Below are 11,133 nucleotides of genomic sequence, written 5' to 3'. Positions count from 1 at the left end.
TCACCGCACTCTTCCCCCTGCCAACTTATACTTATTCTTCAAGTTTCAGCCTAAATATCATTTCCTCATGGAAGCTTTCCCTGACCTCCTTGAATGATCTAGCTCCCTTGCTGTGTCCTTCTTTTCACACGTTGCTCTTGTTCAGTGTCAGCTACCCCACTGATCACAAGCTCTAGAAGGGTGGATGTGTCCCTGTCACAGTGTTTCTTATGCCTTAAACACGGGCAACATTGAAAATAAGAATTTGTGGGAGGAATGAATGAATTTGCTCTCAAGGAATTTGCCTCACCATTCCTCTCATTTCTGTCATACTTCAATCCCTACCTCCTCTGACTTCTTTTTAGCCTTGAGGCATGCTTACGTCTTTCTCCTTAAAAACACTTCCCTGGATGCCATTGCTTTCTATAGTACCTCTTTTCTCTCTTTCCATTGAATACCACTAGATTTCTTGAAATAGTGTTTCATCCTTTTCATGTGTATACTTCAGTTTCTAATATATGTGTCTGTTTTCTATCCAACTTTGGAAGATCCTTAAAGAAAGAACCATATCTTCCTTACTTTTCTCTTTCCTCTCGTCTCTTGTGTGTAATAAGAACTCAGCAGTGTTTGCTGAGTTGGCATGATTCGAGAGGACATACCTGTTGTAATATTAGTCATTTAAAACAGCATAGGAATTGAATAAAATTTAGTTTATAAAATTGATTTTGAATGTTGATTCCATGGGAACAAATTATTTTTTTTAATTGGGGAATATTGGAGAACAGTGTGTTTTTCCAGGGCCCATCAGCTTCATATCAAGTCACTGTCCTTCAATCTAGTTGTGGGGGGGCACAGTTCAGCTCCAAGTCAAGTCGTTGTTGTCAAACTAGTTGTGGAGGGCGCAGCTCACTGGCCCATGTGGGACTCGAACTGGTGACCTTGGTGTTATGAGCACTGCGCTCCAACTACTGAGCCAACCGGCCATCCAGAACAAAGTATATTATTAAATGATTACAATTATTGTTTTATTTTTTATTTTAAAAATGTATTATATTTATTGGGGTGACATTGAATAAAATTGTGTTTCAATTGTACAGTTCTATAATACATCATCTATTTATTGAATTTAATTAGAGACAAGGGGATTTCAGTACAGATTTTGAAGGACAGTCCTGAGGACTTTGGCCTTTAACTTAGAAACCTAACACCTTCTCTAGAAACAGTACTGCTATGCTATCAGCCACGCTTCAGCTGTTTGGGCTCAGAAAGGGATCATTGTGCACAGGGAATGAGGAAGAAGGGTTACAGAGCCCGTGTGCCCCATGAGCTGGCCAGATGCAGACTTACTGACCTGTGAGAGGGGAAAGGCCAAGTTAAAGGGGAACTGAGAGGGAGTGTGGAGTGGGGGGTGACCAAAATGTGTCCACCTGCAGAAAGTGTCTGCAGTTGGCCAGTATGACCAGTGAATTCAGGAGGTGAGGATGAGAGGTGACCTCCTACCTAAGACCCATCACTACTCTCTGTGGAACAAAATGAAAACTCCTTAGCCTTACTGGATTTCCACTCTCCTCTGTTCCCACACTGCAACTCGAATGGTCTTTTCAAATGCAAACATGATTTCAACATCCCTTTGCCTAAAGCCCATCAACCGCTTTCCATGTCTGCATGATCTGCTCTGCCTCTCTGCTCATCTTGTACCCCTTTGGGGTCCGACTATACTGGCCTTTCAGTCCCTTTCGTGTCCAGTCACAGGGCCTTGGCACGTGCAGCTCTTTCTACTGGGAGTGAGCTTTCCCTCCCTTGTTGCCTAGTTAACACCGCTTCATACTGTCACTTTATCAAAGAAGCTTTTCTATAATCCCTCCTTAGAGTGCTCTATCGCGTCCCTGTCTTGAACTGACCCCAGTTGTCGTAATACACTTGTTTTTGTGATTATTTGGTTATTCTATTTGTTTCCCTCAATAGCCTATAAGCTCTCGAGGTGTGGAACCATGTCTGTTTTGGCTCTTCACTGCGTTCCCAGGGCCTGATAGACACTTGAAAACATAGTGAATACATGGGCGCAACTTTTGAGGACAGGGAACAGAACGCCTTCATTGTTGAATATTTCGGTGATGCACAATGAATGGATGCATAAACTATGTGTATAACTAAGCAAGCAGTGGAAAAAGAGAATCATTCATTCATTCCAAGACAGTTAAAGGCCTACTGTATGTTGCATAATGTGTTAAGATACTGAGGACAAACATGGTGAGCGGGATTCAAACTCATTGGCTTTAAGTCACAATGGTACATATATACTGTGTTCCCCAAAATAAGACCCAGCCAGACCATCAGCTCTAATGCATATTTTGGAGCAAAAATTAATATAAGACCTGGTCTTAGAAAATATAACATAATACCAGGTCTTATGTTAATTTTTGCTCCAAAAGACGCATTAGAGCTGATGGTCCGGCTAGGTCTTATTTTCAGGGAAACATGGTAGTGTGCTTCAGCTATATGCCCTTGGCCTAGATTTCACTTAGGCTATCCTCCCACTTGCTCATTTCAATCCTTTGTTTCTGTTTACTTTGGGAGGGCCATCTTAGGCCCCAAGCAAATTTGGCCCTTATCTGTATAAACTCTAACTAACCACCCCCCTCCCCACCCTTTTTGTGGCATATCATTTTGGTGGCCTGATTTCAAGATTCCTTATAATGCTCTGCTGGCCAGAGTGACCAGCTAGCCAGGCTGCCTTCCTAGAACTGTGACTGGGAAGACCTCCTCAGGTGTGAGTACTAGAGCTTCTGGGGCCTCCAGTCAAGGCCATGTGCATGTGTAGGGGGTGTCAAGGGCTGGGATGCATCTGTAAGGGGAGAAAGGCTCTACCTGGATGGCACTGCTGGCCCAGGCCAGACCCACACCCCAGACACTTCAAACATGGGGCCTCTGTGTGCTCAGCAGTCCTCTGCCTGGCTTTCTCGACTCTCAGCTTTACACTTGACTCCAGCAGTGATCTGCAAAAGAGCTGTGACCAAGAAGTATCCACTCTATCAGTGGTGTTTCAAATAGAGCGGCACACCTTTGCATTCTGTTATAGGGAGAAAGACCAACCATAGGTAAGTGCTCCCCATTTTCTGTATTTATCCAGATCATTTTGCCCACTGGGCAGTTCCAACACTATTTGCCTTCTCTTATTCTCCAGGTTCTTTGACCTCCTTACAAACCCCATAGCTTCTGATTACTTGCTTCATTCTCTTACTTGATGTGTCATTTGGGCAATTATCCTGCTTGCCAACCCAGGCCTTCCCCATCTCTCTCCCATCCTGTCAGTCCCCTTGGCTAAACACACTGGCACAGCATAAGGTTGCAGACAATCCTTCTAGGGAAAGGTTGCCATGCAACCGGCTAGCGCCATTCTGTACGCTCCCCCTGCAAACTTCCGGTAGCTGTGACAGGCTGGCTCTGAATCCTCTTATGATTGGCAGCTTCTTTCCCTGAGCAGAATTCATCCCACACAATGTTAAGGCGGCAGTTTACTTTTGCACCTTAAAAGTGGAAAAGGGCATACCCATAGCCTAAGACCCCAGATTTCATGCAGACACTTGGCCTTCTGGATAAATTACAGTATTGACCACCTTGGCATTTCTGTTTGATCATTCACAGGGACAAGACAGTGTACAGAGGGTGGTCATATTTAAGGAGAGCAAACTAGAGTTTCTCTACAGAAAATGCAATAGCAGTTGTATGCTTCAGGAAATGGCCTGTCTTGAAGACATATTCCCAGAGGTGCAGAGCTTAAGTGGACTCAATGGACCCCAGAATATAAATGTAGGCTTTTCATTGGAACCCAGACCTCAAAACCACTTTGGTCAGTTATCACCACTACTCTCCATTTCCAGGTTGAAATATTTATTTGAAAAATTGAAAACACAGATGCAATGTATTATACAAAGAAAGGTCTTAATACCATAATAAAAGTATTGTTGGAAGGGAACAAAAGCCAGTGGCTACCTGCCCTGGGAAGGTAGGCACTCAGTGAAAAATGAAATTCATTTATAGGAACTATTCTAATGGAAAATTGGGGGAAAGGTTAAAAACAGAGAAGCCCAGCCCCATCTCTCAAACCTCAGTGTGAAAGAGTTATAAGTTTGAGACAATTGCGTTATCACCAAGATTTACCTGAACCCCCTCAGTGTGTCCATGTGAGTAGTAATCAGCTTAATTTAGGGCCTTCAAACCTGAGGTAGTTGAGGGTCACCCGAAAGACATGTCTGGAAATTAACTACTCTCAGAATCGGACCCAACGGCATCTAACAAATTGTTTTGCGTTGCGTTGGCTCCTGGGGTGAAAGGCTGAGCCACTACTGTGGGTTGCTGATCCTGATTTGGTCTGGACCTGGGAGACAAGGACTTGAGCAGCAGACAGCTGGCCGGTTTGCTGTGTTGATGGCCGGCAGGCCCCGGCGGTGGTGTTCTCTGCTACAGGCATTGCAGTCTCTGGAGGACCGAGGGTGGTGGCGAGAGGGCAATGCCAGGATTGAAGGCTTTCATTGGCAGGAGGGAGTCCCAGAGACTTGGAAAGGTGTAGAAGGTAGCAAGAACTTGACCAGTCGTTGAAGACCAGCGTAAATGGAGCCAGTGGACCCCTCTAGACTAAGGAGCTGGCAGGTGAGCACTTCCCAGGTATAAGCTCAGAGGCCAAAGCACATGAACCTGCCTGAGCGACATGCACCTGTGACCCCCGGGGTACCTGGTGTGTGACTCAGCAGCTCAGACACTTCCAAGCTCTGGACAATGTTGGTTCTCCCAGCCACAGCGCTGGGGACGCCTATTTAGGTGGGATCCTAGAGATCAATCTCAATTATAATCTAATTGAAACTCCTTGCTCAGACACAAAATAACCCCACAGAGGTCTTTTCTTCTATTTTTTTCCATATTATGTACACACATATCCTTATTCTAAAGGTATTAGAGCACCGTATTACAAAATTAAATAACGGATGCAGCTGTATTTCAACTCATTATTTTGTTGCTGTCCCTTCTCTGCGTGACCCATTTACATTGACCCATGGGACCCCAGTCACTAATGATGCTCAGTGACTAATTTAAAAGGCTGTGAGGTTCGTTTTTAGCCTTAGGATGTGATTCCTGTTTTAAGGTATTTCACACGCTGTTTTTAGAAGAGCCAAGGTAGGACAATTTGATTTTGGCTGCAGAATGGACTAGCTTCTAATTGAGCAATGATCAAATTATCTGATAGGCTTTGCCTTGTGTGAGACCCATCGAGCCTGTGCTCCTGTTTAAGTGCTTTCTTCACAGCTTTATTACTGGATAAGCCCATGGAAGTTTTAAAAGTGACTGTGGCTTCTTTTTAGAGGGAGTGTTATTCAAAAAGTCTTAATCTGATCCAATACACTAGGTATTTTCCCCCACTGGTAATTTGGAGCACAACTGCTTCAATTGCCGAGATGCTAGAAGCAAGGACAAGCCACCTTTGGAAATGCCGACCCTTCGCTGAGAACACGCTGATTGGGCTTAATTGGCACAAATGGGCCGGGGACGCCACACACAACTCCTTCTGAACCTCGGACGGAAAAACGCTGAGCACAAAGAACCATTAAACATGAGAGCGCTCAGCATCTAGTGCTGGGCCCTCTTTAGCCCAGTGTGGTGGTCACATGTCTGAGTCTCAAAATCGGAGCTAATGAGACAGTTTTTCGAGTGCCCTGCTTAGAAAATGCAGAGAGATGGAGTTGGGTGGGGGGCAGGGGGCGGGGTGCGAGGGTGGTGATTAGGAAGGAGGGGGCTTGATTCACAGTGATCAAATAGGAACCTCACAACCTGTCACATAGCCACACTTAGCAAAGTTCTTTTGGGACAGGTCCTGGCAAGTGCTTATTGGCTACTACCTATGAGTTGCTACAGATAGGAAGACACTGTTTGTCCAAGATCGAAAGGTCACTTAAACGCTGGGGTCCGTCTGGAGGGGAAGTGCTGTCAGGCTGCCCGTTTCTATGAGGCTGTTAATGCGTCCTCTGTCCTCATCCTGTCTGCAGGTAGCGCGGGCCCGGGATGTGTGGCTGGAAGGCGTCAGAGACAGTGGTCCCCCTTTTTCGTTTCCCCTGACCCGGATGCTCTGAGGAACCTTGTTTGCTTTGTGATCCTAGCCAGCAACAGATCGGGACGGCATCTTGGCCTTATTTCGGATTCTTGAAGACCGATGTCTAGGGCAGCGATGCAAGCCTTGCCATAGTCACACCAGAATCCTGATTGCGTCAAGCGTCTTTTTGCAGGCTGCTGCTGCTCAACGGAGGTTAGTAATAAATATTAAAGGTACCAAACTAAGCACAGGGTTCTTTCCTCTGGGGAGCAAGTTTGCCTGATCTTCTGGGTCAATTAGGTAGAACATGGAACTATCTTCTTCAGATTCAAGAGGATACCAAGGCAGGCAGACGTTTGGTGAAAGAAATTGGAAACCCCTCTCACACTCCCTCTTAGGGCCTTGCCTGGGTCTGGAGGGAGATGCCAAGGAAAATTCATTCTGGGGGAAGAGGTGTGGCTACTCTCAACAGCTCCATTCAAGCATTTTTTTCAGCCTGGTCACAAGGAGTTCCCAAGAAGGTGTCTCCTGAAGACCTGGCCATGCGCACCCCTCCTTTCCCTCTTCCTGTGGCCCCTCACTTGGGAAGGTGGGCAGAGGCTTTCAGCTGGGCTCCAGCTTTAGGAAGGAAAGGCACTCGCTCCACTTCTGCCTTTGGAGGAAAGCTGTGGCTCAGTAGCTCCGCCCGAGCCCGGGGAGAGGCCTTGGCTGACCCACACTTTCAGCATGGAGGCTGGTGGGGAGCACCAAGATGAAGCCTGAGCAGCACCGTTGCTGTTAAGTGCTGTGGTCAGGGGTCCCCAAGAGCTCGGAGCTTCAGGGGTGTTCCCTTTGGGAGAGTTGGCTATTTGAGTGAAACTTGAGAAAAGAAAACCAAAAACCCAACCAACCACTATAAGAAGCAGTGGGAATCCATGGAACTGCCAAGAGCGAGGGGGCATTGCCTTGGCATTGTCAGCCAGGACACTCCCGCTGTTCTTCTGACTCTGCACAAACTCAGGGTAGTGTCCTGGTTTGGAATTCACCAGCCCTCTGATGCTCACAAGTTTGTGCAAATGATGAAACTGAAAAGACTGAGAAGAAAACAGAAAAGAAAATGCATAAGCTCTTCCCTCTCCAGGCTCTCAGCCACAGCAACCACAGCCCCTCGGACAAGGACACCGATTGTTTGGGGGTAAAACAGCAGGCAGGACTAGAAAGGAGGTCCTCTCTGTGGGGGTGGCCCTGTGCCCCGTCCTCTCTGGACACCAGGGAGGCGGGGAAAGAACACAGATCACGGGTTCCAACACAAAGGCTGTCACTGTGGAAGGAGTCTTTGAAAGGCCACGCAGATCCTCAGCACTGGACAATGGGAGTGGCTGCCACTGCGACTCCAAGGGTTTGCTTTGTGGCTGGGGGTGACACACACATAGATGGGCAACAAAGATTTACACTCTGATGTGTGGGGCGCCGGTGGGGCTTTATTCTTTGTCAGTCACCGCTTCTTGCAGTGCAGGTGGAGCTGCTTCTGTTCCTACAAGACAATAACCAATTTGTTTCATAGCCCTTCGTGCATGCACGCATTATTAGTTAACCAACAAAAGCTGCCACCATGGTGGGCTCTACAGTACATTATGATAATAACCTCACTGGGATAACCTGTCATTGGTTCTCAGGGCCAGTCAACTGGAACAGAATGGGCAGTCTTGGTTGTGATCAAATTGGCCACTTTGGAAATGCAGAAAAGCAGCACTCACAGAGTCTGAGCACCCAAGAGTCTCTGGGCTCGTGGACCCAACCTTCCTCATCCCACGCCGTTTCTACCTCCTGACCCTTCCTGTCTTTTGGCCATTGCAGCCCATCGCTGGCTTTAGACAGTCAGAACCTTGTAATTCACTTGCCCCTGTCTGCCGGACCTTCACTGACCACCATTCATTCACTATTCAGCTTTAGGCTGGCCAGAGACTAAACTCCTGGCGAGCAACCCAGGCTAACAGGCTGGAAGGGCATGGTGGTGAGTGAGCAGTCCACTGGTCAACATTAAGATGTTGAAAAATGACAACAAAAGCTTTCCATTTACCACAGTTTATCCCAGTTTGGGGCTTATAGCTTATTTACAACTGAAAACATGCTCTGTGAGTACAGCAGAGGAGGAAGTCACTGACCCATGGGTTCCTCGTTCTGTTGTATTCGAGGGGAAGGCCCTCATCGCACAGCATGCCCCCTTCACTGAGGGCCAACACGGGTCCTCAGAGAGGCTTACCTTCTTCCCAGCCCTCAGCAACACCTGCAAGCTCGTAGTGCTTTTTCCGAAGCTCTCCCAGTTTTTGACGCTCCTTCTGCAGTTCATTTTCTAGCTCCAGCACCCTAACCTGAGGGGAAAGTGGAATTTTCTCTTGAGCAGTGATTTGAGAACTATCTTATTTTGACTTAATGCCTTTTTCTCTGTGCTTCAGTTCTCTTCTTCCGTATCATTCATCCTGTTTCCATAGCTTACCCAGTTCTCAATTTCAATCTCGCCTCTGCTCTAATTTCTCCATCCTCTCATTCATCCATCTAGTCCATCTATCTTATATTTCCTCACTGGGACCCTCTATTGGAAAGGAATGATGCTTTACGGTCCAAATGCCTGAATGGGACTTGGGCTTATCTTATGTTCCTCTGATAAATCACCAGCCAAAAGAAACCTCTAATGTTTGGCGTATCTGTATGGTGTGTTCCAACCTAGTCACAACCCTTCAGTCCAGGCAGGAGCCGACCGTGACGGTTCTGGCATCTCTGAGGGGCTGGTGCAACTCAGGGTTATCACTGTACAGGCACAGTCTCACTAAGGAGAGGTTGCATCTTGGCTACCCCTACTCCTCATTCATTTTAGTTATTTTATTTGTTAACTCAGGAAATATTTGCTGAACACCCATCATGTTCCTTGAGCTCTGTTAAAAGTCCTGGAAACACAGTGGTACACAGACAGACAAGGTCCCTGCTTATCTTATAGGGGGAAGAGACAAGCTAATGAACAAGATCAGATTATAAAATGACATAAGATGATGGGATAAAGACTAAGTAAGGGTGACCAAAAAAGGCTACTTTCAGGAAGGAACTTTGGAGCTGAAACCTAACTGGCTGTAAGAGACCAGCTGTTCAGAGATCTGGGGAAGAATATTCCAGGCAGGGGAAGTAGCCTCTCAGGTAGGAATGAGCCTGAAGTGCTGGGAGAACAGACAGAATCCCATGTGGTTCATATGTGAGAGTGGGGAGGGTCATGAGACGAGGTTAAAGAAACAGGCAAAGATCATTTTACCCAGGGCCCACGGGCTGGGGTTGGGAGTTTGGATATTACTCGGGAGTACAAGAAGAAGCCATTGGAAGATCTTAAGCAGGGAAGTGACATGTTGTCACTTACGTTTTTAAAATATGTAAAGAATGAACGAACTATAGAGGGGCAAGAGCAGAAATAACTATACCCAGTTAGGTGGTTCCTTTTTTTGTTTTTAAACTTTTTATTATGGGGAATGTACACAGAATGTAAACATACACAGAATAACAGAGACTGATACAGTGAACCCCACCGTGTGCCTTTCACCTATTTCCACCATCTATCAACTCATGGCCAGACTTGTCTCAGCAACACTCTGTCCTGTTCTTCCTCCACCACCACCCGCCCGGCCCGGCCACAGGATTAATTTAAAACACAGACTCACATACATTATAGTTAAGATGCCTTTGCAGTAGCTCAGGAGAGACACAATGGTGGCTTCGACTAGGTTAGGGATATGGACAAAAGTGGGAAGATTCATTAAGGCTGTGATTTGGAGATTTCAGGTGGATGAGGCTTGCTAGTGGGTTGGATGTAAAGGGTGAGGGAAAGAGAGGAACCGAGGATGACTGTTAGGTTTGGGGCTCAACGCCCAGATCGCTGGTGGTTGTGCCTTTACCAAGATCAAGAAAACCAGGGGAGGGACCAATTTGTGTAAGAGGGAAACCAAGTGACCTGTTTTGGACATATTAAGTTGGAGACATTTATTGAGCATCAAATGGAAATATCAAGTAGGCAGTTAGACAAGTATAGGGCGCAAGGAGAAGATCTAGGCTGAGGAGAAGAATTGGTACTTATCAGCATAGAGATAGTAGTATGCAAAGCCCAAAGGGACTGGATGAGACCACTAAGCAAGACAGTGCAGACAGAGGACACTCAGGTCCGAACTCAGTTCTTTCCGGGTTTACACAGAAATTTGGCCACATGACTTTTCCTAAAGATGCTAAATGACCCATCCATAGACTTTAACAGTCTCAGCCTGGACTTTACCCCAAGACTGACGACCAGTAATTTTAGAACAAGGATGTCAGGGTTTTTTCAGGATTCCACGGATTCCTACTTTGCATGGCATTACTTCATAGAACAACTGAGAGAAATGGCGTTGCCTTTGATGGGTTAACAGTGAATTGATTTTTTCCAAAAATATAGGTCATACACAAATAATTCATATCAGAAATTTAAAAAAATTGTCTATAGTTAAGATTACTAAATGCACTTTATGGTTAGCTAGAAGGCTCCCAACAACATTTAGAGGGACTGTAGCCCAAGACTAGTGGGCAAGAGTTAAGAGTCTCATCTTTACTAATCACTGCCACTATTCCTTCCAGCATCATTTACACTCATTCTTGGGCTAAAAGGTACATCTGAGTTCCTTTCCCACCAAGTCTGTCTCTTACTGGCTTCTCACGATAGGAATAATATTTGGGGTCAATGTCATAAGCAGTAGAAACTGTCTAGACTTCGAGAGGGAGGTCCTACCTGGGAATCCATCTCTTGGCGTTTGATCTGGGTCAGTGTCATGCTTGAGAAGTCCATGTTGTCTGCAAGGTTGGAAATGAGAAGATCTTGTCAAATAATACCCCTGGCTGACTCTCGCCTGAGGTGTCGCTGAAACCAACTTTGCTGAAATGCTTGGTTTGTCATTTACCAACACACGGTTGCACAGAGGGAGGGATGGAGAGGAAGGACGATGCTGTGACAAGGGAACCAGGATCAGAACTCCCGTCCTTCTACCCCCGGATGACCAGGACTGCAGAGGCATTTCTTTGAATTCAGA

The 11,133-nt window shown here is 46.2% G+C and overlaps 1 protein-coding gene across 8 annotated transcripts in view; it reads right to left on the bottom strand.

Annotated features, from left to right (window-relative positions):
- Positions 1-3,853: 3,853 nt before the first annotated feature.
- The window catches only part of HIP1 (huntingtin interacting protein 1), a 142,968-nt gene continuing 135,688 nt past the window's right edge, over positions 3,854-11,133 (bottom strand). For 6 of the 8 annotated variants that reach the window (XM_074328414.1, XM_019754952.2, XM_074328416.1 and 3 more), the window contains exons 29-31: positions 10,836-10,897; positions 8,304-8,412; positions 3,854-7,574 (exon numbers count right to left, since the gene is read on the bottom strand). In XM_074328414.1, the coding sequence (XP_074184515.1) occupies positions 7,522-7,574; positions 8,304-8,412; positions 10,836-10,897 (224 nt within the window). In that variant the 3' untranslated portion in view covers positions 3,854-7,521. The remainder of the gene's footprint in view (positions 7,575-8,303; positions 8,413-10,835; positions 10,898-11,133) is intronic. The other 2 variants (XM_074328415.1, XM_019754953.2) reach the window with 1 other exon arrangement.

The sequence above is a fragment of the Rhinolophus sinicus genome, linkage group LG03 (assembly GCF_036562045.2).
Source record: "Rhinolophus sinicus isolate RSC01 linkage group LG03, ASM3656204v1, whole genome shotgun sequence".
NCBI classification, from domain to species: Eukaryota; Metazoa; Chordata; class Mammalia; order Chiroptera; family Rhinolophidae; genus Rhinolophus; species Rhinolophus sinicus.
This window is presented reverse-complemented; position numbering and strand designations above follow the sequence as displayed.